At 38.0% G+C, this 27,448-nt stretch overlaps 1 protein-coding gene across 8 annotated transcripts in view; it reads right to left on the bottom strand.

Annotated features, from left to right (window-relative positions):
• The window catches only part of ANKRD27 (ankyrin repeat domain 27), a 56,368-nt gene that overhangs the window by 25,876 nt on the left and 3,044 nt on the right, over positions 1-27,448 (bottom strand). For 7 of the 8 annotated variants that reach the window (XM_082769709.1, XM_082769703.1, XM_082769706.1 and 4 more), the window contains 18 exons: positions 18,765-18,895; positions 16,410-16,520; positions 15,179-15,335; positions 13,505-13,659; positions 13,136-13,195; positions 12,989-13,042; positions 12,839-12,904; positions 12,688-12,764; positions 12,193-12,314; positions 11,258-11,336; positions 10,294-10,426; positions 4,807-4,899; positions 3,906-4,033; positions 2,748-2,830; positions 1,862-1,977; positions 980-1,072; positions 391-588; positions 25-84 (listed from right to left, as the gene is read on the bottom strand). In XM_082769709.1, coding sequence (XP_082625835.1) covers positions 25-84; positions 391-588; positions 980-1,072; positions 1,862-1,977; positions 2,748-2,830; positions 3,906-4,033; positions 4,807-4,899; positions 10,294-10,426; positions 11,258-11,336; positions 12,193-12,314; positions 12,688-12,764; positions 12,839-12,904; positions 12,989-13,042; positions 13,136-13,195; positions 13,505-13,659; positions 15,179-15,335; positions 16,410-16,520; positions 18,765-18,866 — 1,887 coding nt within the window. In that variant the 5' untranslated portion in view covers positions 18,867-18,895. Of the gene's footprint in view, positions 1-24; positions 85-390; positions 589-979; positions 1,073-1,861; positions 1,978-2,747; positions 2,831-3,905; positions 4,034-4,806; positions 4,900-10,293; positions 10,427-11,257; positions 11,337-12,192; positions 12,315-12,687; positions 12,765-12,838; positions 12,905-12,988; positions 13,043-13,135; positions 13,196-13,504; positions 13,660-15,178; positions 15,336-16,409; positions 16,521-18,764; positions 18,896-27,448 lie in introns of those variants that run through there. The other variant, XM_082769710.1, reaches the window with a different exon arrangement.

Here is a 27,448-nt window from a genome sequence, read left to right as displayed (position 1 = left end):
TTAGCAACTTGTACTGGTTGTTACCTCAGAAGCACTCTGTCCCCTTTCAAACGTTATATAGTTTAATTCCATCAGTGACAAAATCTGCATAAAAATATTAAGAAAACCAATGTAACTCCACTGACGGAAACACAAATTAGCTGACAACTTAATACTAGTAACAGATTATCACTGAGCAAATTAAAAGTACCAGTTTACAATGTTATGGTCTATACTATAGAGAGACTGCATTCATGCTATAAGATTTAAAATATGACCCTTCTTCCTCAAAGGCAAGCATACATTTTCACTTTATTCATACCAGACCACAAAAACCTGTTAACAGGTAAGCATCTACATGCCTGTGGAATTGATCAGAAAGAACTCAAGCTGGAAGATAAACAGGAGTACCTTGGAATTTAATGCACACTGTAGGGAAGTCTCTTTCATCCGGTTTTGAATATCTGGATTTGCCCCATTTTGCAAAAGCACTTCTATGATCCCTTGATAACCCCAACGAGCAGCTATATGGAGAGGAGTATCTCCCTTTTCATTTCCAATATCTAATCTACAGGAACGAACATCATAGTAGACTAAAGCTTTGACACACTGGAAAAAAAAGGAAAGCCATCAATAAAATATAGTATCATCTCTCAATTCACGTAACATGGGCAATCCTAAACAGGTTGTTTTCACAGCTACTCATATAATCCTTTGCCTAAAAGATAGGCTTTTACAGTTCAGTGCCATTAACAAAAAAGTTAAAATCAAATAACTAAATTTGTACGATAATACTATCTTTAATGTGAATGCATAATAAAAATTGCTATGAACTACTGAATAAAGTCTGAATTTACAGCATTAAATAGCTACCCTCCCAATCTCTTTTATTTACTTTTTTTTTTTTTTTTTTTTTTTACAGTTTAATGCAAACTGGCATGACAATTTAATTCCATTCCATTAGGATGTCCATTTAGTTTGTCACAAAACAATTACTTACATCCTCATGACCATAAGTGCAGGCTAAATGAAGCGGAGTATTTCCATTATTGTCTTGAACGTCCGTACTTGCCTTGTAGTGCAATAAGAGAAGCTTAGAAGACAAATGAAAAATAGATATCTAAGTAAGTAAAAAAATTAATGGACAAACAATTGCTACTCTGTATATTCCTTTATATTTCTAGCATGATGAACCACTTCATGAAGAACTATCTACTTTTCTCCTGCTTCAAATAGTAACACAGTCCCCCTTGGCATTACAGCACTGTTTTTGCCCCACCCTGAGAACCAAATAAAAGCTGCTGCTTACATATTCAGAGTTGTCATTGACAAAATGAATCACCTACTGCAGCAAACACTGCAACATATATGCTACGTGCTAATTTACCCTATATATTAAGAGCCTACAGAAGTGAATATAAATTAATTTAAGCAATAGTAATTCAAGGATCTTAGATATACAACATTCAAGTACACAATAATTAACAAACACAGTCTATCCTAAAAACAATTTGAAGTCATTTAATTAATCACAATGACTGCAGTGGCTCTTTTGCCTTAATCAAGAGCAGAAAGTTAACAGGCTTTCCATTTGTACTATGTACCAGAGGTTTGTATTAATAAAACAGATGAATTATCAGGCATACATACCTGCCAATTACTTGGTTATTATGAATGGCAGAAAACCTTCTAATATAGGAAAAAATAAAATATGCAAATAAAGATGCTGAAAGATTCTCAATTCTGACAACACATACAATTCTAAGTAAAACTTCAGAAGGCCTAAGTGACAGTAACAGTAGAACAGATTAGTAAAAGTCATACATTTATTATTTAGGTTAAGTATTTGATTTTATTTCTAACTAAGCCTTTTAGTGCTTACTGTAACATTTTGATATCCCTTCTGACAGGCAAGGTGAAGCGGAGTTGAACCATGGTAATCTGTAGCATTGACAATGGCTCCTTTTGCAACTAGTAAATCCACTAATGATGTTTGCCCTTGAAAAACATACAGTCATTAAAAGAGAAAAGTAAACTTTGCAAAAGAACATTGCTATTTTTCATATTCAAACATAATATCCTGCATTTTGCATACTATGTTTCTACATACTATATATTTGCTTCCTACTTCCTTGGTATTTGTTTTTCCTGTTGCATAGTAAGGTCAGAGCTCAAGGTCAATGTTCTGTAAAAGAACCTCCAACTAAAAGCAAATGACATTTGTAACTTATGAGTAAGAAAAGGATGGAAAATAAAGTCATGTCACACAATGCATTTTCATGTTGGGATTCAAGATAACAAAAGAAAGGAGGTAGTTAAAAAAAATCAAAAAAGTTAATGTATCTCCTAATAAATGTAACATCCGTAGCATGGCGAACATTACAAGTCAGGAGATAGTACAGATCTGCCATGCATAGTCAGCTGCAGTTAGAAATTATTAATTCTTCAATCTGACAGTTCTTTAAAATATGAGACTGTTTTCTGATGACACATTTTTACTTTTTTCACAGCTGAAAAACTTCTGTAGTAAACACTAAGGCAAAAGTAAACAGTCAGCAAACAAACAATAATCTACTCATAAGAAACTGAGCTTAAAAGAAAATTCAGTAACCTCAGTGTAGGCCAAGATACCAGTTCCCACAGCTAATACGCAGAAAATAATTTAATGCAAAATTCACTGTATAATGCAATGTTGGAAATGATGCTAACATGAAGATAAAGATAATAAGGAAGAGAAGGTATTAATGAAAAAAAACAACAACACTCACCACAGATAGCAGCTATATGAAGTGGCGTGTATCCCCGGTCATCTCGGGAAAATGGGGTGATAATGGAAGGATCATTCAGTTTTCTGAAACGATTAAAACGTAAAACGTTTTAAAAGCAGCTCAGTTATCTATGCAGCAGGGGAATGAGGAGATGAAGAGAGGAATTATTCTATACAGAGCTTTACACACTGACAAATTATTCTATACAGAGCTTTATACTTGTTGAAAGTGTTTTTCTCCATGATGTGTAAGTTAGTCTCAAGAGAAGAAACTTTCTACACTACACTCATCCAAAGACATACGTAGCTGGAACAGCAGTGTTATCACACCAGTGTTGTGTCTACTGCTAAGCAGTGCTGGCACAGCATCGGGCCTCTCTCTAACCCTCCTAGGGGGTGGGCAGAAAGTGAGAAGAGAAACATCACCAGGGCAGCTGACCTAAACCAACCAAAGGGATATTCCATACCATATGATGTCACACTCAGCAATAAAAGGTGGAAACAGGAAGAAGAGGGGAGGGGTGGGCTCTCGTGAAAACGTCGGGCCTCCTCCCGAACACTGGCTACGTGCGTTGAGGCCCTGCTTCAAGGACATGGTCAATCATCGCTCATTTGTGGGAAGTAGAGAGTAATTTCTTTCCTCTGCACTTCCACATAGCCTTCATTTATTTTATTTATTTGTTTTCCTCCCCTTTTTTTTTTTTTTATTTTCCCTTTCCCCCTCCCTTTTCCCCTTTCCCTTTTTATTTCCCTTTAGTTAAATTGTTTAGTTCATAATAATCTTTCTTTAATTATTATAATTATTTCCCTTTAATTAAATTATCCTTATCTCAACCCGTGAGTTGTTCTTTGATTTACTTCTCCCCCTCCTCATCTAAGGACGGGGAGTGAGAGAGCGGTTGTGGTGTTTAGCTGCCCAGCACGGTAAAACCACCACAACATACAGCCTCCATCACAAAATTTGCCTGGTTCCAAGGTATTCAGTACCCTCTTAACATTTCTTCTGCTTTTTCAAACCATATGAATGTATGATCTCTCTTATATTCTGAAGTGCTCCCAACATCCTCTGAAACTGAAAACAGCATACTTTCTAAAGGAAATCTTAGATTAAGACATGTACATAGCTTTTCCTGTATTTGCAGAGATGAAAAGTGCTTACCCAGAAACTAGCTTCTCGCATTTGTCACAGTAACAAAGTGGATGACACATTTTTTGTACGGTGTCCTTGTCACTGTCACCTTGACTTAGTAATCGCTCCACTTCCTCCTGATTACCTGAAGCAATATGCTACAAAATGACAAGGAAAGAGAGAGAATGAGGAACCGATATAAAAAGAATTTTAAAAAAAAAAAGTAATTTACTAAAACACAAAACCAAAGGAACTGATTATTAAAGACATGTATTCAAGCATTAGAAAGCAGAAATTAACAATGTCACAGCACAAAACCCCTTAACAGGCATTCAGTACTAAAAAGAATCTGTTCTTGGCATACTTCACTTTCTATAAAAAAAAATTAAAACAATTCCCATTATTCTCTTTAGACTCAGTCACAAAATTGAGTTCCCCCTTTGCAAAAAACATTTCTATACAATTACTAAGTCTCTAGCCATAAGCTGCAAACACACATAATTAGAAGTTCTGCTTTATTTCCTTGTATAGGCAAAATTCCTTTAGAATGACAATATGAGATTAGCATATAATATGAAGCAGCTGTCAGGTGACTGCATTTAAATTATTTTAGCAACCTCTTTAATTTTAAGCACTGAAAGTAGTGAGTGACAAGCAGCTATGTGTGCTTTAAATGGGCTGATCAACACCAACAGCAGTAGCATTTCATCCTCATCTGAGTCCAAATTTCTTAGGCATTGAAATCCGTAAAACTGTTTTAACTTGGTAATGTTTTGGCACAGAAACACAAATACACTTTTAACGGCTACTAATATACATGTATATTTTGTAGTACTAACATAATTAACACTGCATTCGATTTCAGAAAATCAGAAAGGATGGTATACAAACATGAAATAAGTAGTACATACATAATGCCACCATTATTTACCTTAAATAAGCAATCTATTGGGGTAGCAGAAATCTGGGACAACAAGTTCATCTTTTGTCTTAAAAGCAGCTTGTCACACAGTCTGTCAGATTCCTGAAGGTAAAATAAATAGATACATACTCACATGCAAGTAAAAATGAAGTAGCTTAACAACATTATTAGTTTTTTAAAACATACATCATCCATTAACCACTTTTTAACTATTAGTCAGTTTCACATTTAGGATCCTATTTCTAAGGCTTAAAGGATCGCACAACTGCTGTCCAAAGAAAAAATAAGTGGATGTTCACTAGAATATTCCTTTACTGTAGCTCTCCATGAGCTAACTAGGCAACTAGAAAAGACAAAGGCAACAAGAACTGTTGCCTTTTTTTTTTTTAAGAACTGTAGAGAAGCTTTCTCGTGAACACAAATAAGGATTCTTCACTCTGGAAAAGATTTGACTGTGCAACAGTAGTCTATAAAATCACAGGAAGTCTGAAGAAAACAAAGAAAGAATGATTACTCGCTGTTCCTCAAAAAACTGTGACACCCAACGAAATCATCATGTTAGGTTTGGGAAAGGAACAGGGAGAAGCAAGAGAGGAGACAAAGTTCTCTTGCTATGGAACTCACTGACATGGGTGCTGCCAATGTCAAAAGTATAAATGGAGTCAAAAAGCCATTAGGCAAATTAATGTAAGGCATGCCTACTGGTGGCCACTAAACAGGATGACCCAGTTGCAACTCTGAGTCAAAGACACTCATGAACTCTCTGCTGGTTACTGGAAAATAAAAGGTTATTTTATTACACGTGAAGTATTACTCTGCACCAGACTCACTCGTATTGCGTTTCCTACCAGTCTCTTGAAAACTGCAGATTCATCTAAGCAGACATGTAGCTCAACCCTCACGGTGGCAGCTCCTATTTTCTAAGAAATCTGAAGATATACTTTAGAAGAATATACATGTATATGCTTCCAAAAACAGTAGAAAATTCTCAAGTAAGATTTTGAAATGGCAGCATCGAACATCACGGGAAATAAAACCTTAATCCAAAGAAAACACTTTTCTTCTCATAGATGAAGACACTGGCACATAGTCATCATCCAAATATAACCAAAGAAATGGCATTCATTGCCAACCACAGGCAGTGGTTGACTACAATCATCTAACCCCCTAAAACTGGCAAGACTCCCAGCATCCACCAAACTGAAGATCACTGCAGTTAAGAATGAACACACAATTATCAGATCAACTTTGATAGTTTAAGATCTATGCTGTGGCTTCTGCAGTAAATACCAGATATAATGTCTGATTGAGCTCTTAACATGAGTAGCAAGTCAGCATGAACTTTCAGAAACTAGTGAACTGCAACTAAACAAGATCACTTGGACACCGAAAATGAAAAGTTAAGATTTTCTAGAAATTTCATTAAGGAATTTCAAAAATCAGCACAGACGTCTCTTGTAAAACTGACTAAAAAGCCCTCCACTGTTAGAGCCAATAATGCTGTTAGAAATATGCTGTTAGAAATGCGTTTGTGAGGCCTACAGAGATAATAGCTGAGATCTGTACTTCATGGTAAATTGTCTGTAAACAGAATTTCTTTCAGTACTTTAAATATTCATACAGAGATTTTAGAATAGAAAATTATCCAAGATCACAGTAGAAACTGAGCAGCTACAAACAGAATAATATAGATCTGTTCCCTATCACAACATTAAGATCTCTTTCATAAAAGTCTCTTTGTAAATTCACTAGTCAAGTCAGCTTGTACATTCCTAACACATCTACACAGCCATGTGGCGGTATGCTTACACGTTCTTCTTCCCTTATAATTGAACTCACAGTTTTTAAAGCATAAACTATTTAGGTAGAGGCATGCTATATTGGGCTATTTATGCTAACCTAAGAAACACTTTTTTCCTTGTACTGAAGGGTGAAAAAACATTAGCACATATACGAAGAATAAGTTGTTAGCTGATTTGAAATTATTTTTACTGGTTTTGTATTTAGATGCATGAAGGTGATGACAATCACTGATTTTTCAAACTTAAGTACTTCAGCGAAAGCTATCTATACATTGTCTTTCCAGAATTACAAGGCATGTGAGTGTGAGTGGTGATCTCCTTAGATAGGTTCTTCAGTGTGATTAGGAAGAAATATTTGATCAAAAATTTGTATTAACTAGAAAAAATGTTAAAGCTTTACTACAGATGTCAGTTTCTGAAAACTCTCATCAGAGCTTCATGACCTGCTCCCATGTTTTGCATTTCCCCCCTCAGAATCCAAACAACCAGTAAAACTTAGTGTACTTTTAATATCCTCCCTTCCACAGTGTATTTTATACTAAAAATTTCCCCAGTGTGAAAAAATTCGAGGGCCATTTAAGACAGCAATCCTTACACAGAGAGAAAGTCTTCATTTTATTACATGAATCAGGAAAAAGTCCATCTCAGGTGAAACCTTGTATCTTAAAAATAGTACGAAGGTGGGAATAAAAAAGGAATGGCAGAAGAATCAGATATTGGTCAAAATATCAAGCAAAATAAGGCCTTCAAAGACAATATTCCTTGTAACTGCTTTACTTCAACTCCAGGAGTTACATAAAGATTTGCTTAGAATGGGACTTTTTCTGGTACAACAGATTTTAAATCTGATCACCTAGATTTGGATATACAGCCAAATATTAATGAGCTTTTTATCTAACACTATTTCCTATAAATAGAAAAAAGATTTGTACCTATAAGGGTATATCTACACACAGACCTAATCCAAGATGATTTCTACAGATAATTCAGGACTCGCAAAAAGGATCTCCCACTCTTCATCCCAAAAACTTTATTATCCTTAGCTTGTTAGTCTTCCTTTCCTGATCTCTCCTATGTGCACTTCTTCAGTTCCAACTTCACGGCCACCTACAGCTTTTTTCTATGCAAAAAATCTAAATACTACTGATTTTCTAGTGCATAGCTCTTACCAGCTCCCTGCCTCAACCTTCTGAGGTAGGTCTTGCTACATATTAGCTGTGCATAGAAATTTAACAAGGATCCAATACTCATTAACTGGAACCCCATTAAATAAATTTGGCAATTGACAAGCACCAGAAAATATGGAGTTCTCTTGTGCCATCAGTTACACACTTGTCTCCTCCTCTTGACCCCCACCCAAAATGTCTTTCCAAGACTCACATCATCTTGGGTGAAGGAATTCAGCACGTTTTCAAGTGCTTACTTCATGAAGGTGATATGCCCATTATCCCACAGGGTACATTAGTTCCCTGCAGAGTTCTCCTTCTGTAGTTAGTTAGGTTCTTTAGGGATTGGAAAAAAGCATTCATCAGCTGCCAGAAGCTCCATCTGAAGCCATCTATGAAATTAAATGTAGCCACATGAGGGGCTGTAATGAAGGCCAAGGGCACAGCAATGTTCCTGCTCAGATCCCACAACCTCTTTGAGCACAATCTGGAGACAGAAGCCATGGGACATCAACCTGACAACTGCTGCCCCTTGAAGGTCAAAGCAGCTCTTTTACTATACGATAAAGGAAGTAGGATGTATCTCAACTAGTAAGTCCCTGAAGGGACAGCAATTCCATCAGAAGTTCCTGCCGTGTTCTCCCACCTCCTCACTCCCCTTTCCCACTTTCTGTCAAGGAGCTACCTGCTACCTAGTTTGTCTCCTCATTGCCTGCCACCTTCTCCCTTTCCATTTACACCAGTGAAAAGGGTAGTGCAGCTCTTTCCTTTTCATGTGTTAGAGAGCAAAGGGTCGCTCACTTCCTTGTCTTCAGGGTTCTGCTGTTCTTCCATCTAATCTTCAAGCCACACCTGGGAACTCCCCTCCTTTACTCTGCCTTTCACATTGTTTGTTCCCTATACACTCACTGAAAGTAGAGAGCAGGAAACTAGCACCCCAAGACTGGAGCTCTTCCAGCTGAGATATGGAGGAAAACATTGCACTACTATATTGTTCATAAGAGCAGGTAGACAGCAGCATGAGACTGCCCTTATATCAACTGCACAGAGATATTTCATCTCTCATATTTCAAGACAAACACCTCCCAGAGAAATAAGTCCATTTTACTTGGCAGCAGCATTTATCAAGAAGTCAGACGGCAATCCCAGTAAAAAGAATGCTATCCTCAGCCATGTAAGGAAGGATAGGACCTGGCGTTTCACAGGAAGTAGTTTATTTTCTCCAACTTGCTCATGTTTTTGTGGAAGACAGTTCTACTTCGGCGTCAATTCTCCATCCAGACCATCAGCATTGCTATTTGTACATTGATAATTAATGACAGCCAAGTGACTGCAGGAAGCAAAGTTGACTGGCAGGTTTTCATTTTCAACCAACATATATTTTTCTTAATCAGAATTCAATACAATACAAACAAGAAATACTACAGTCTCTTTACACACAAAAAGAAAGTGCCTTTTTTTGTGTACAAAAACTCATGCATTACAAGTTAATGGAAAGATTCCAGAAAAGAACAAAACCCACACCAGCAAAAGACTAAAATGACAAGTGTTTTTTCTTTAAAGATTATGCCCCATGTTGTCCCATCCCAAGCACTGCACACTGAGCCGTTGCCAGCCCCTGCTTCACAGTTGGGCAGACAGACATATTGAATTAATTCCAATTCTGAGTTCACTCCTTTTGATTTCCACATCAGATCACAAAAATCTAGTTTTGCAATAGCAGATTTTTTAAATGAGTAGTTAAGACTGGATTCCTTTAATAAATAAATTAGATTACAAAAATTTAGATTCTCAGATTACTTTTAGAAAACTTTTTAGATTACAAAAGTTTCTAAAGTTACATCAGTATCATCCTTGATTGGCCTGCAGGGATTTGACCTGATTAACAGAAGGTCTAGCTGCCCAGGAGCAAGTAACTTACGCATCCACAAGCTTCCTAACCCTGCTACGTTAGAAACCCTGAGAGCCAAACTTGACCTTCAAGCACCACCTAATATAGTCCTGCGCTCCCATTAAACTATTAACTTGGTGCAGAGTAATCTACACTGCAAACACTTGGTATTTAGACACTATTAATATTTACTAATTTTACATTACACTGCAATCTCCATTCTGCTAGCCAGGTTTTTTAAAATTAAAAAAAAGTTTGTGTAAGCTCAAGCTATGCCTACTCTGATGTACTGCATTGCTTTCACAACCACAACTACAGGAGATATTAAAAGCTTATTGAAAATTCAGCTATTGAAAGTAGGTCTGTCATTTTTTTCTGATCATATGAAGAGGCAAACTTAACATTTAACTACTTCCTCTAGGAGTGTACAGCGAACAAGTGTTGCTACTGGACTAGGACTTCATTCAAATATTTTAGATTCTGTTTCAGGTATAGTTGCCTCCTAAACCAATTCCTTAAAGTGGGAAAAAAAGGAGCTCATTAGCTGTTTGCTTCTTTTGACCAATTTACCCCTACAGTGGTACAGTCCAACAAGCTTATCAAAAATCACATTTAACAGTCTTTAAGAGTAGCTTACTGTTGTTCTGTCAGAGAGGTTGCCTTGTCGTATATATTCTATTGCAGCCTCAATTGAGGTTAGACAGTATCCTAATTCATCCTTCACTGAACTGCAAAGCCTGAAGTTCTTGATGTAACTCAAGTTGGCCATCCTGAAATAAAAAGTTAAAGCCTCTAAAGATAAGATGTCACTATAGCAAGACATACTTTAATACAACTCATCTTAGGCAGTGCAGGCAGACAGTAAATGGAGGTTAAGAAAAAGCTTCTAAAGAAATTGTTAGGCTAGCAAAACCATAGCTGTTTTGAGCTTTGTGATTGGATTAGAGCACTACTACTTTTAACTGTCCGATAAAAATTTAAGAATTAGATATAAAGTACATGAAGGATGGGATAAGGACAGTGGTAAGAGAGCATATCACAAGTTTCAAGCATCTTAAGCACCAGTGTAGATATCTAAATATTAAAAGGAAAAAATTCTAATGTTTGAGATATGGGATACACCAACACAACTCAGTTCAGGTACAGATGAAAGGTTTAGGTAATTTTTTCCTGGGAGTGGTGTGAGATAAATAGAAGGGCATAAACTAGAAGCAAGCAATTAAGCATTCAAACTATTTCTCTACATAAAGTGTATCAGGCACATAGAATCTGCATAAAGGTTATAGTTCCATCATAGATGAAGTCTATATGGGATACATAGATCGAGTAAATGGAAGATCCTCCCATTAAAATTGTTTTCTAGACTGGGAATCAGAACATACAGCACTTCCTGATAGCAATTCCAGAATTCCTGATAGGCCCTTAATTCTATTACATTTAACACATCTTTGCTGTTTGTCCTACTAAAAATAGCTTACTGCATTACAGCAGCTCCTCTAACACTTTAGGTAGGTTGTTACTAAATATCCAGAAGCATTTGCCCCTACAGCACTGTTATGTAAAATACAATTGAGCTATATATAGCCAAAGAAGTTACATACCAGTTTGGGATTTCTGTTTTTACAAGTAAATAAAGCAAAACAGAGAGAAGATCATCTGCACACACAGCTTCCACATTAACTAAAAGAAAGAAATTACATATTAGTCATGCCTCTTAAGATTAAGGATCAGCTCTTAGTAGAGAGTGTATTAAGTAACCAAAGCAGCCTTTCAAAAGTATGTTCTCAATCTCCCTTCAAAATAGACTGCCAGGAGCCAAAATAAATACAGTTGCAGTATTTGATTAGCATTTCCTCCTTTCTACACAGGAGGAGACAAAGCACTAACTCAAAATTTCTTGATGACAAATGCTACCCTTTAAGTTGACATGCTTTTCCATATCCCAAGAGTCTTCCTGAAGAAAGGAAAGGATGCTGCAAAGAAGTGCTAGTTTAGGATAATACTACTAGGTAAATGGAGTAGTATCTTCTCTTTCCAGGCTTGATGAAATAAATATCAGATTAGGAGGTCCATCGCAGAAAGGCAAGCCCATCACAGAATGATTTCTGTGAATTCAGTGGCACTTTGAGTGGCACTTGGCCTGTCTGACCACCCCCTCAATAGTGCACACTCCAGAAGATGCATCTCAACAGTATTGATTTCAAGATTATCACAAAGCACAAACACTGAGCATCGCTGCTAGATCATTAAAATGGATCACCCTCATTTCTTCTACATGAGAAAGTGTCCTAACACGTACAAACTTCTCAGATGCTCTAGCTAAAACACACACCTAACCAAGTACCTCATCTCACACCATGGAGAAGCATCTATCTCACATCCATTTTGCTTCTTGGAACACCTGCGAAGTAGACCTCAATCTAAATGTTAGCCCACAAGACTAATTCAAACATCTGTTTACACACCAAAGTGCTTTGTGCATACTAGTTAGGAAAAATAAAGCTTAAAATCAATTATTAATTCACTATTTACTGACCTCTTTGGCTAGGAGACTGCATAATAATTTGCACCACTTTTCGTAGGCAAAGTAGCTTCTGTTGAGGGGAAGTACATTTGTTCAGCTGACCCAGTTCTCGTTTTGCACGTGGTATATTAAAACTATGAAATAATTTGAAATAAATAGTTAGCATACATCATGGTTCCTATGCAGGATGTCCAAAACCAGAAGTTTGATCTCATTCAGAGCTGAAATAAGAAATGGCATTAAGAAAATTTCCATCCCCACTCCAAGTACATTTGCACTTTTGCACCCTGTAGAGTCAACCTTATGCACAAGAACACAAAAGAAAAGGAGATAAAAATCAGCACAACAGCTGCATTAAAATAAGAATTGCAAAGCTTTATTTTTTTTTATTTCAAATGAATAGAAAAATAAGTCTGCTATTGTCTGAAGGATTACACTTTTTGGCCTGCCTGAGACCCATTTAAGATAAGATCCCAGTGGCTGCTCAAAAATCCACTCATCTCTCACCTGAACTCAGGCTTTACTCCAATGTCTTTTTGCTGGAGGTCTTGAAGGCTCCTCGTGATTTTGTTGAAAGCAGCATCCTAATCAACAGAAAGGCAACAGGTTTTCAAAATGCATTGAATTAATGTAACTAATCTTTAGCAAAGAAACTCACCTCACTTGCCTCAATAGTCCCCACATATTTAAAGACTAGATCATAAATAGCATGGTGGATATACATCTGTGGGGAAAAAACAGTAGTTTAAGTATGAAAGGAACAGTTAAAATAGTTTGCCAATTATTTCCCTTAATTTCAGAAGCTTACTTCAACTGCTTGTTTAATCATATTCATCTGCTCTTCTTGCTTTGCAAGCATCTTCTAAAAAAAAAAAAAACACACAAAAAATGGCAAAAGTTAGACAGTTGATTGCTTACATAACACCATGTACTGTGCATTAAATGAAGTATTTACCAAGTGTGAATCTCTTAAAAGATGCTGGAGACATTTGGTATAAAGCGCATTGACAGAATCCTGAGGAAAAAAAAAGGCTTTAAGATTTGGGTTAATCTGACTTGAAGCAACAGAGCATAAGTAAGCAAAAAAAGGAAATTTCTCCTGCCTTAGAAGTGTACAGTATCAACTACAGTAAGATAAGATTTTTAGCTAGAACAACTGCCTTAACCAGACAGTTAAGATGTAATTTGTAATTACAAATTTTCTCTCTTCCCACCTTTCCCACAACTCTGGAAGATTGACACAGAAAATCTCAGGACAAAGATACCTAAAGCAGTGACAGGAATTATATTTAGTAAATTAAACATCGAGCAACTAGATACTGACTATGTAGTGGCGGAGATTTTTCCTTTCATGTTCTTTAAATGTTCGGTAGAAAGATGCTATGTATTTATCAAATCTCTCACAATGCCTTCCCAAGGATTCTCTAACATCTTCAATATTTTTAAGAGAATAGGAATTTGATGAAGCTGTAGATTCACCTAAAACAAAATCCAAGAGTTAACTCATTGAATATGTAAGCATGGTAAAGTACTTTCTGTCCCTAGATATCTAGCCAACTTGTGTGCAATGAAACATTAATTCAACTTAACATACTTTTAAAAGCAACACCTTCAGTTAACTAAGAGAACCTAATGCAATTAAATAACCACATTTAGAGCTGGCTCTTTTGCCTTTTACATCAAGCATTGGTTCGGAATATCTAAAATTAATTTTGCGTGCTTTTTTGCTGTGTGGTAATTTATTGCTACATACACAACTCAACTGGCATTGCCCAGGCCTGAAAGAAAAGCACAGCAACGTACTGACTGAATACCCATGCAGGAAGTCAGTGTGCTCTAAGCAAGCTGTAAAAAAAACATCTTGGATTTTTACATAACCTGTTCTTTTCTGAAAGCTTTTCTCTGAATGGGAGGGCAAAATCACTCCATGTAAACGTTAAACCAAATCCCCTTTCCTTCTGAATAACACAACTGGATCCCTCACTTCAAATTCATGTGTTTTGTTTTGTTTTTTTTTTTTTTCCACAAAAATTTCTCTAGGCAAACCCTTCATTTGCAACCAAAGGCTAGCTAATAACATGCTTAGCTCTCATTCATTTCAAACTACTTTAATATTACAAATTACCTCACTTCTGAAAGACCGCTATACAACTACACTAAATAGCCAAAAAAGGAACTCCACAAGAATATTTTTATACATGCATTAATATTTATAGTTTGAGTCTATATGTATTCCAGGTATTTTCTCTAGAATAACTTTAATACTTCCCTCACAGTACTGTTTTCACACTTGTCTGGCATCACTTCACTTTGTCCATTTGAAATGAATAATGACATTATGTATTAAGATCACATCCTTATATTTCAGAAAAAGTGTGTGTTTTAAGTAGCTTCAGTTACTTTTAATTAGCTAACATAGATTTGCTATAAAATTTCACAATGAAACCCTAATACATTCAAAACTTTAATGACTTTGGAAATAGTGTTCCAGCCTCATCAAGAGGATTTTCAATGCTAGGCCACAAAGTAACATATTCAACATAATGGGGAGACACAATCACCAGATGCACTACTTTGTAGCTATGCAATACAACATCTAAACACTACAGTGACTGTGAAAGTTTATTTCAATCTAGTCTTGTGCATCCACCTTACATCTGAAAACAGATGTCAGGTTTAAGAGATTAAATACTACTTTTAATTAGTCAACACTACACAGTCAACACTACACAGTCAACACTGCAAAAAAAATCCAGCTGGATCAAGTTTTCCACTTTTTTTTTTTTTTTAAAAACTGTGGAGACCGGGATGTGTAGACTTAAGTATGGCTGGCAGCAACTTCATATGTCTTTCCACCAACATACCAGCATCCACATCAGCACATTAGTAAATACTGGGAGCTTTCAACCAAGCCAGCATTTTTCAGAATGAAGAAAATGTATTAAACAAAAACACTAATTTATTCACCATGCAAACAAGACATCACTTCAATACATACCTGAGCTTTCTGTTTTTTCCAGTGGATGAGCTATGCACAAAATACTAAAGCTCTCTTCTTTTTCATTGTAAAATGTTTCTTCAAAAAGTACAGGGACTGAAACATGGTGACTAAAACCAGTTCCTAAAACGATGAGGTTTCCTTGTATGAAGATCTCCTGAAACAAAAAAAAAAAAAGAGATAGTGTAAAGCTCCTGAAAAAAAAATCATAATAACTAGGCAATGAAGAAATGAGTAATATTTTCAGGGAAAGAAGAGGATCTTTCAAGACAAGAAAGCCACAGATTTGAGATTTTTTTGTATTCTCATGCTGTGTAGACTGAAGTTGGAATTCCTTCAGCCTGCAACAGGTAGCTTAACCTTGCTTACATCCATTTTCCTTACAAACTCACTATTACAAGAGGTTTCAGACATCCTACAAACTAAAGTGACTATTTGCAGATTTTTAAAGCACTTTTAGTATAAAGGAAACAAAAAACGACTTATATTTGAAGTCTAGAGCCCAGCTTCAGAAAAATACCATATATCTTTGTCTACGTTTTTCATGCTTATCTTCTAAAGCAATTCCAGTGTGAATATCTACAGTAAGAAGATCTAGATGACTGCTTGCAAACCAGTGCAAAATCAGACTATTGCAAAAATGACAAGTGAAAAAAATTCATTAAAAGCGTATGCAGTGCTAGCATTGGTTATCATGCCTTGTCTTTAGAATAAGTCTCTACTCTATTTATTGAATTAATTAATCAGGCCTCAGATACAACTCAATACCATCCAAATTGTCTTAAGCATTAGTGAGCCTGAATCCGTGTACAATATAGGCAAGCTACTATTTGCCTGAAAGCTAAAGATCACTTGGTTATCTTAGTAATAACGGTCTTTCTGCCTCGCAATAAAATTCCTAACAGCCACAAGTGGGAATGACCCATTTTGTTCACAAAGATTGAATTGCTAAAAAACACAGACAAGCTTGAAATAGTAGTAAGCTGAAAATGAGAGGCAGCAACACCATCTAAATAGGACAACTATTCTTGTGTACATGCCAAGACACAGCTTTTGCTAGAAAGCAATGTAAACCTTAGATGAGCTTAGATGGGCAGCATACTTCTTTTGCAAGTTAGCTACAACTCCTCACTAACTCCTGTAACCATTAGTTCACACTGTCAGTCACAACTGCAGCAAATAATTTCCTGGAGTGTCCCCAAGCCACATTTAGATATCATAACAGAACTACCTTTCCATTTAAGGTCTGAAAATTTTCCTCTAGTGGCCTCAAAACATAGGATTCAAACTGGCAGGTAGAAATACGGTTGCTTGAAAGGCTTCCTTTGCATGGAACTAATACCTGGGGAAAAAAAAAAAAAAAAAAAAAAAACAACTCAGACAAATGCAAGACATCACCAGCTAAACCCTAATCACTTTTGCCTTTTACATTCCTTTAGAGGCATGCAGTTAAATCTGGCTTATACACATTTACCAGCAAGTGTGGCAACTGAGAGCTGTTTTCAGGTGTGGTTTTTTTTTTTTTTTTTTTTTTTTTGTTTTTTTTTAATAGAAAGGAAAAGCCATACATACAGCTAACAAAGTTTAATTTTTTGACTTATCTGAATGAGAACAGATGGAACTGAAGCAAACAAGGAGATGAAATCCCATATAAGTTACCTGCACCAGTCATCTGAATGATCTAAACACGGCAGCTAGTAAAATTGCAATATATTTTCAAACTAAAAGGAAATATTATCCGAATGAAGAATAAGCCTAAGTTAAAAAACAACTTGGGCCTACTGTAACTAAAAGATTGGCAGATGGACACATTCTTAATTAGCACACAAGACACATTTTAACATTTGCATACACTACACGAGTCTAGTTTTCAACCTGAACAACCTGTTGGTACTGCCAATTTATTTCTTAGTGATATTTCAGGCATAACCAGATCAGAACTAGACTGTTTTGATACACAGAACAGCGCAAAAGGATACTAAAAACTTCATTCCTTTTTGAAAGTTTGTCTTTTTTGCCAGATTAACCTTTAGTATGACTAAATCATAATGTAACATGCACATCTGGTTTAATATAGTAACACGCATTTATTCATAATAGAGCCTGACTGAACTCACCAATTGTCTATTGAGGTAACCAAAATAACTACCACTAGCTGGCAATTAACGTTATCTTAAGCATCTTGACTTCAGTGCAAAATCTACATTCTTATTATTAACCCAATCTGTCTTGGAATTTTCTTTTAGTCGCATTATTCTCCACTCAGAGGAACTTATGTACTTTGGAATATAGCACTGGATGGGCACTTTCTAATTACAGCAAAGTATAATGCAATTAGAAAAAAAGTGAAGGAAGCGTGAAGTCTGTACTCTAACAGAAGAGTGGTGTTCCCTTCAATACAAGGTACACATTATACACGCTGTAAAGATCTCTCATTGGTAACAAACATGAAGCAAACGTTCTTCCTGTACTTGGATGCTTTCAGAAATAGTGTCTTCAAGACAATTCTACTCCTAAAATAAGATACTTTTTTTTTCTTCAGAAATGACAATGACTCAATACAAATGTTTTTATCCTAGCAACGTACAGCAATGCCATTATCAGTACCAGAATCACCAGCATAAGAGGTCAGACTTGAGAACGGAGACTATTTTTGAATATTAACTGCTCATCTGAGTTCTGCAAATATTTGACAGATTGTTGCCTTAACAAGCTAAGTGCTCAACCATTCATTGTTCATATTCCCCTGTATTCTTCTTAACCTATACAAATCACTGTATTCAATTTTAGTAAGTATTTATAGAAATATGCTTGTTGTTCTACATATGAACACTGCAATAGACATACCCACTAAAAGCTAGCAAGTTCATATGAACCTGTAGTACAGTTAACACAAAGAATTAAGGATAAGATTAGGATAAGGATGTCAAGGATATTTGATAACAGCATACAGACAAGACCAGTGAACAGATTTTACCATTTCTGCTAATCTACACCACCTTGGTAATAAAAATTGAAAAAGCCCTATCCAATTAAGACTTAAATTTATAATCTGGTAGCAATAAAATGGGGGTAGCAATAAATAATATTTTTATATATATATATAATATATATTTTTATATATATAAAATATATATTCCAAATATAAATATATATATATATTCCATTTGGAATGGGTTATTTGGATCAAGACTTACTGCAGAATATTCAAATCAAGCTTCTTAAAGGACTGCATTTTTTTTTTTTATTCCAGCTCAGTTTGTTAGCTTTGTTTTGCTATGTAAAATGCTGTCAGAAACAAGCGATTGTCTGTCCACTAACGATTTCAGGTGGTCAATCTTACCTTAAGCTTTACAAGCAAGTAGAAGGACACGCAATGCTGTTCATATCAAAGAAAAATAGTTTTGTGTGAAGTTTAGAAACAGTACACACTTCCATCTTTTACTACCATGCATTTATTTGGAGGTCCATAAGCATGTTGTTAGCAGGTAGGCTTGCACTGATCATTTATGAGTCTTAGGAGACATGATTTAAATCCATATCATTACTATTTATTAAGCAACTTTCAAATACACTGTATACTTACAATACCATGGAGCTCTGCAACTTTAGTACAGAGATCAGGACGACGCTTCTGAATGGCCAAATAAAAGGGATTTTTCAAGATATCTTCATCATACATAGCCATATGGACTTCAGATATTCCAAGGAGATTTTCTTAAAAGAAGGGCATATAGAGAATGGTTAATACGTCATACACAGTATCTGTGAAAGTACTATATACAGAAATACCACAGAAGCAGTTTGATTCCTTGTCCAAACAGAAAAAAGCAGTTTCAGGTCTTAATATCACAGAATCACAGAATTTCTAGGTTGGAAGAGACCTCAAGATCATCGAGTCCAACCTCTGACCTAACACTAACAGTCCCCACTAAACCATATCCCTAAGCTCTACATCTAAACGTCTTTTAAAGACTTCCAGGGATGGTGACTCCACCACTTCCCTGGGCAGCCTGTTCCAATGTCTAACAACCCTTACGGTAAAGAAGTTCTTCCTAACATCTAACCTAAAACTCCCCTGGCACAGCTTTAGCCCATTCCCCCTCGTCCTGTCACCAGGAATGTGGGAGAACAGGCCAACCCCCACCTCACTACAGCCTCCTTTAAGGTATCTGTAAAGAGCAATAAGGTCACCCCTGAGCCTCCTTTTCTCCAGGCTGAACAAGCCCAGCTCCCTCAGGCGCTCCTCGTAGGACTTGTTCTCCAGGCCCCTCACCAGCTTTGTCGCCCTTCTCTGCACCCGCTCAAGCACCTCCATGTCCTTCTTGTAGCAAGGGGCCCAAAACTGAACACAGTACTCGAGGTGCGGCCTCACCAGAGCCGAGTACAGGGGGACGATCACCTCCCTAGCCCTGCTGGTCACACTGTTTCTGATACAAGCCAGGATGCCGTTGGCCTTCTTGGCCACCTGAGCACACTGCTGGCTCATATTCAGCCGACTATCCACCATCACACCCAGGTCCTTCTCTGCCTGGCAGCTCTCCAACCACTCATCTCCCAGCCTGTAGCTCTGCTGGGGGTTATTGCGCCCCAGGTGCAGGACCCGGCACTTGGCCTTGTTGAACTTCATGCAGTTGACCTCAGCCCATCGGTGCAGCCTATCCAGATCCTCCTGCAGAGCTTTCCTACCCTCAAGCAGATCGACACACGCACATAGCTTGGTGTCATCTGCAAACTTACTGAGGGTGCACTCAATGCCCTCATCCAGATCATCGATGAAGATATTAGAGGACCGGCCCCAGCACCCAGCCCTGGGGGACGCCACTAGTGACCGGCCTCCAATTGGACTTGACTCCATTTACCACGACTCTTTGGGCCCGGCTATCCAGCCAGTTTCTAACCCAACGAAGCGTGCGCCAGTCCAAGCCAAGAGCAGCCAGTTTCTTGAGGAGAATGCTGTGGGAAACAGTGTCAAAAGCCTTGCTGAAGTCAAGGTAGACCACATCCACAGCCTTTCCCTCATCCACCCAGCACGTCACTTTGTCATAGAAGGAGATCAGGTTCGTCAAGCAGGACCTGCCTTTGATAAACCCATGCTGACTGGGCCTGATCGCCTGATTGCCCTGCAAGTGCCACATGATGACTCTCAAGAGGATCTGCTCCATGAGCTTCCCTGGTACTGAGGTCAAACTGACAGGCCTGTAGTTTCCCGGGTCTGCCCTCCGGCCCTTCTTGTAGATGGGCGTCACGTTTGCTAGCCGCCAGTCAACTGGGACCTCCCCTGATAGCCAGGACTGCTGATAAATGATGGATAGTGGCTTGGCCAGCTCCTCTGCCAGTTCCCTCAGTACCCTTGGGTGGATCCCATCCGGCCCCATCGACTTGCACACATCCAAGTACCGTAGCAGGTCACCAACCAGTTCTTCGTGGATGGTGAGGGCCACATCCTGCTCCCCATCCCCTTCCACCAGCTCAGGGTACTGGGTATCCAGAGAACAACCGGTATTGCCACTAAAGACTGAGGGGAAGAAGGCATTGAGCACCTCCACCTTTTCCTCATCTCTTGTAACCAAGTTTCCCCCCGCATCCAGTAAAGGATGGAGATTCTCCTTAGTCCTCCTTTTTGTGTTGATGTATGTATAGAAACGTTTTTTGTTATCTTTAACGGCAGTAGCCAGATTGAGCTCCAGATGAGCTTTGGCCTTTCTAATTTTGTCCCTGCACAGCCTCGCTACATCCTTATAGTCCTCCCTAGTGGCCTGCCCACTTTTCCAAAGATTATAAACCCTCTTTTTCCTCCTAAGATCAAGCCACAATTCTCTGTTGAGCCAGGCTGGTCTTCTTCCCCGCCAGCTCGTCTTTGGGCACATGGGGACAGACCGTTCCTGCACCATTAAGATTTCCCTCTTGAAGAGCGCCCAGCCTTCCTGGACCCCTCTGCCCTTCAGAACCGCCTCCCAAGGGACTCCACCAACTAGTGTCCTGAGCAGCTCAAAGTCAGCCCTCCGAAAGTCCAATACAGAGGTTTTACTGGTCCCCTTCCTGGCCTCGCCAAGAATAGTGAACTCCACCATTTCGTGGTCACTCTGCCCAAGACAGCTCCCGACAATCACATCCTCCACCAGTCCTTCTCTGTTTGTGAAGAGAAGGTCTAGCGGGGCGCCACCCCTGATAGGTTCACTAACCAGCTGAGTCAGGAAGCTATCTTCCACGCTCTCCAGAAATATGGACTGTTCATGGCATGCTTAACATGAATGTAACTACAGTCACACATAAGTTATTAGGAAAGAAGTTTTCACAAAAATTTCCTTTTACACAGCTATCCTTATAATGTTTTCTTACCCCTTTCAGGTAAGAGAAGTAACAGCATGTGATATGTTTAGACAAAGCTTACGGAAGTTTAGATCTACATTATTACCACTTTGATACACTAGGAAACTTGTACTGCTAATTTCTAAAACAACCCAGAATTGAATTTGAAAAACAACCCTCAATTGAATTGACTGCTCCTTTGTAGCAGATTAGACCGCATCACAGGACACTGATGCTTCCACAATAAGCTCATTTCAGTCATAAGACTTACCTACGTGAGGATTACTGACTCACACAGATCAATGAGACACCCAGACAGTGTAACAGGAATTTGTGTAAAATGAATATTCAACTTTTCAGGGGAACTTATAGGAAAAAAGTACAAGAAAATATGAATATCCAAGTCGTAATTTAAAAGACACCATGAAAACAGATGTTTGTGGGCAATTCCACTCCCATGAAAAAGGTCTCAACTATCTGAAGTGAGTCTGACACAAAATCTGGCAGAACAGTAAGCAAAAGTGCCTGCAGACAGAAAACTGAATCTCTAGGCACTGGAAGAGCTACCACTAAGTGAGCCACAGGGCAAAGATAACTTCTAGAGGCACTAAACCCTTTGTTTACTTCCTCAATTTTAATTCTCAATAAAAACTATGTCCTAGACACAAGGGTAAGAAAAATCCTAATAGGACTATTCTGGACTAACTTCAAAATTATTTTCTTCAGAAGAATGGAGATTAACAGGTTTACAAGTGCTTAAGTAGTCTGTATATGTTTCCCCCTGGAGTCAAGGAACAGAAATTGGATGATTTCCTCCTGCAATTTCACCTATATGTTCCAGGAATAGGTGAGAAGAGCAAGAGAACTTTAATTTGAGCAGGTCATCCTTAGACAATTAGTATTTTCTTGTTTTCTTCAACAGAGTTATACTTCACATGTTACTTGCTCAGTGTGAGCTTCTAATGCTTGTTCTGTTGTGTTTGTAATATTGACTACCTCATGCTGCACTTGTACCAAAAACCACATCCTTCTCCATAGATTAGGAAAGAGACACAAAACCATTGCATGGCAGTTTAAAGGGCAGAAAAAAACATCTAAGAATCTGTGGGATTGGTTGTAGTCTTTCAGTTTCAGCTATGCTGCTACCTGATGCACAGTCTGTTAACTGATCTACATACAGTCTGAAGGTTCCTTATAATTAGGCACAAAGAGAACTCAACACAAACGCGATCAGATAAGCCTGCATGCAATTTCCACTGTGAAGTTATCAGCAGTTACAGCCTGGATAACCACACTATGAACCACTGAAGTCTGGCAGTGGCAGATAACTGCCTCAAGCAAAGTTTTCCTGTGAAGTTCTAAACAAAATAGTTCATCCACTTTCAAAAAATAATAACATTAAGAGCTTCTGTGGAAGAATATTAAGTTAGCAGTCCCAAAACCATTTTGGAACACAGCTTTGAAGTTTACTTAGAGGATGGGAGAGAAAAGGATTATCCTTTGACACCTTCAGAAGACTAGCTAAGTTCAGCAAGTAAAAGACATCCAGCCCTGTAAAAGTACAACTTCACACAAGGTCTGTCCTATTGCAGCGCATGGGTCAACAGTATTATCTCTAGCAATTCCACAGCTGATTGCTGTAAACACTTCCATCAGGCAGCTGCAAGGCAAGTTCCTAGACCAGCGGTGTGGGAAGGAAGAAAGGCGATGCAGCACAGCAGCAGGTCTGCTGCAGGAACACAGACATCTCAGCACTGATACTCCACAGGTGTGTGATAAGACAGACTTCACTAAGCAGTACTCATCAGCTATGGAAAACATTTCTCTGAACAACAGGCTAGGCAACAGGCCATAAATGACTACAGCTTGGAGTCCAAACATGAATCAGCATCAACTTCTTACAAACAAGTTGAACACTGCAAAGGGCTGTATGAACACATGCACAGCCCACAAAATAGTCTACTGTGACAAGACTTACTTCAGAATCCTGTGCTCTTTTTTGGGTGCTACACTTCAAGGGAGATGGAACTGACTGAAGAATCTTAAGCAAGAAAGGCAAGATGCCTTGGAAGCAGGATCTGAGACATGTTCCTTATGGTGAAGAAACTGCATGAAATAGGTTAAAAAGAAAATCCCCAGGTGCATCAAGGTCTCAGTAAAGAACATTTTTTTTTTTCCCCATATCTGCAGATAAGAGTTTTTTCTTAACATATCTGAAGAAACAGGCCTTAGCTGTTTCTTCAGTCTCTTTACTTAGCTCTAAGTAAAGAGACTCAGATTACAGATCAGGAACACCTTTCAAAAGAAGGTGAACATGTTTTAGAAAGCTTTGCTAAGCAATCAAGTCTCTGATATGGTAAATCTTTAAGAACCTGTTAGACAAACCTCTACTAAAGGTGATATGGATATAGTGAGGCTAGGAGGCTGGATTACATGCTCTCTCAAGCTTTCTAACTCAAGCTTTTATTAACATAGTTAGCCCACTAACACATCTTCACCTACCTTTACTGGTGAATTCATGTTCAGTATCTGGTCAAGTGGTAGATGAGACTGCCAAGACCTTCTACACAGGGAAAAAGACGATTTGGATGCCATGCACTGGGCAGCAGAGGAGATGATGGAAGAGCACGTTGACACAAAAAAGCAACTGAGTATCAGACTGCAGAAGCAAAACTGTGCAAGTGCTTCCAATCGCAGTAGCTATAATGCCAGTTTTTCAGCTTAATGGATCTTTAAGTCCAAGGAGTTCTTCCCATAGCAGAAAAGGGGAAAGATGAACACTTTCTATAAACTTCCCTTATCTAGAAACCTGTACCTCATTATCAAAAAACAGCAAGAAGCTTTGTCTAAGAAGAAATTAAGATCACCATTTAACACCTTGACAAAACAGGTGGAAGAGATGTATTGAGGGGTGGAGAAACTCCCAGAGACAAGCCTGCTCTTATGAAACTAATTATTTGATTCACAAAGCTCTTAAGTCATCACCTGCACCTGAAAAAAAAAGAGACTAGAGTCTTCAACTTAAGAGACTTACAGACCTGAAGAACTGTTTCAGTTCACAGATCACCACAGTAATTTTGAAACAGTCTTCAGTTCTAGTTCATGAGTTACCACATATAAGCAGTTTTAAAACACTTAGTGGTAGGTATTTCTTCTACTACACAACTGTTGAACAATTGTGTTGAATCATGCTTGAGACCTCCAAAAAGAAGTCAAGTCACAAGAAACTGCATTGAAACATTCAATTCTGGCATTTTAGCTACTGTAATGCAACTAAGATGCCACCAGCATGCTATAACCTCAATAAAGGAGCTTAACTCTTAGTTCATCCAAGCGTTTATCACTCAGCTTGAGCAGAGGCAGACTTTGAAGACTCAACTACTAGCTTAACATGTGAAGCTGCACACAGCAGCAAGTAAGTACCAGTAAACAAACAAGTACTGATTTGAGAATCACTTCTGAATATCCCTCTCTTAGTGCTTCATCTGCTCATTGCTACATTAGTGGATGGCTATATTATACGATTATAGTGTGGGTATGCAAAAGGAAAGAAAGTGCTCATTAGCTTGAACAGTTGCTATCTTCACCTGGACCTCCTCTTCACCTATCCACAGCATTCCTGATGGAGAGGCAGAAATGGGGATGTATAAGCTGTATACAATATAAATAATTACAGTAAAGTCAAGTCCTTTATGCTACACTTCAATAGATTAAGTCCACAGAATCAGAAGAATACATTAGATTCCCCAAATTTTGACTCAGGCATTTTTGAGATTAAGTCAAATTTCTTTCCACCTCAAAAGTTAAGTGCATATGAAAATACCAGCTAATGCATTGCAGTAATTCTAGAAATGCATTAGAACACTCCATTGAGAATTTGTTGGCAGAACACAACATCCAACTTCAATCTAATTTCACTGAAGTGGCAGGTGATAGACTTATTCCTCTAGTTGCACCTTGGACAGCTTTAGATTTACTAACATTAAGAGGGCACAAAAAAGCACAAAACCATGTATACGTTATCAGAACTGTTTAATGCTTAAGTGAAAGTCCATTAAAAATTGTCAGAAGCCATACACACTAAGTTTCTTAAATTCTATCATGCTAAGCTGTAAAGCAATACATAAGTACTAATCTCAGAATGTTTACATGGAATCACTTAAATGTGAGGCTTCATTCCTGTAAACACAGAAAAAAAATAAAATTGCTAGAAGAATAAAAGCTAGCTGATCACAGAATCTAATGGGCATTATGTTACTCTCTCAAAAAAAAAAAAAAAAGCATAACCTTAGAACAGCCAAATCCTTTATAGGTTAAGAATAGACTGATAATTCTAATGACATATATGTTGATTTTGTTTATTTGTTTGTTGTTGTTTTTAACTTTAGCTATTCTTTGTGCTATACACCATGGAATCCAAGCATGTCACTTTTTCCCAAAAGACTGGAAACAAAGTCTTACAACCTTTGGTACTGAAAGCAACGAGCAAGACTTAACTACAAAAGTTTATTTTCTCACTGATGATTTTTCCTTCAGAGATGCTCAAGTCAGGTACATTTACAGACCAATCAGTCTTCAGATCCTTCTAAGAAGCATTTTGAAATAGATAGTCATTAACGTAGATACCACTGCATTTACTTGACAGCTACATCACATCTACACCCTACAAGTTATATATCACTATTTACTCAGTTCTTAAGTTCTTCTGAATATCCTGCTATACCATTAAGGACCTAAAACACACTACAGAGAAAATACTTTTAACATAACCAAGGATTCTGTATAGAAACACTTCAGATTCGGTGTTGAACAGCACAAGGCTTTGTTTGGCTCGTTCATTTCACTACCAGGGCCAGTTAGGGAGGAAAAAAACAACTTCTATTCCTTTACATTCAGCTGCAGCTTATAGAGATTTCTGTGAAAGTGAGATAAGTCAGAACACTACCTCTGAATTATCAGGCTATAGAGCAGTGAATTTGCATCAGTCAGCTCAAAGCTTCCTAAAAAACAGGGAAAAACTAAGTTTAGTTATGCCAGACTGAGTGTGACAGTGATGCAACAGATTCTGGGAAGGAGGGGACAATGTTATTACAGGAAGATGCTCCTTTCTCTCAGCATCTCTCCTGCAGTCACATTTTTCTTCAAGTGGAAGGTAAAACATCTCCAGTTCCCAGCACCAGCTCTTTATTATTTTTTTTTGTCTCTGCCCCACCCCTCCCCACGCAGACACCACTTCCCTTTTTAGGGTCTAGCAGCTCTGTCTCTCCTACCACTTCTGCTACCACTGCCCCCACACTCTCACACAGGACTCCCACAACCCTACAGCATCTGTCAGCAGCAGGGCAACACCACGCAAGCAGGTTTTTTTCAGTTCTTCATGCTGCTTTTCATTATGAATCCCCCTCCTGTAACCTAAAACAGAGCTCATTCTTAAAAAAGTTCACCCTTTCAATTTTAACAGTGTATTTGCACTATAGCTTGATGTGGAAACCTTATTTGCCTCAGACTTGAGGCCAAAGAACACATGGGCTTGACTCTTAAATCACCTATTTCTTTCCTCCAAGGAACCTGTTTTATGAGCAGCTCATCCTTTACCAGGCGAGCTTTTAACTAGCCACCTACCCTGATTTTGGAGATCATCTTGCTCAGTGTTAGTCAAGTGTTAAGGAACAAGCTGCATTCTCCACAACAGAATAGTCCAGATTCTCAATACTTCATTCTAGCAGGTTTAAAAATATACTAGAATAGCTACAAGTCCACCACCCATATCCCTTCTCTGGCTTATCATTACTAAAGCTGCATTTAAGTCTCAAATAGGAAAGCCTGAGCTATTCAAAAACAAGCTGTGGAAAAAGAATGCAGAAAATGCTGACCAGTGAGCCACAAACATTAAAAAGGAACACATATACAGGAAAAAAAAATAACAGAAGGTACAAAGTTCCCAAAACATTATCAAAT

This window comes from Aythya marila, assembly GCF_965140915.1.
Source record: "Aythya marila genome assembly, chromosome: 12".
NCBI lineage: Eukaryota > Metazoa > Chordata > Aves > Anseriformes > Anatidae > Aythya > Aythya marila.
The sequence above is the reverse complement of the archived record's forward strand: the minus strand, read 5'-3'. Positions and strand labels throughout refer to the sequence as shown.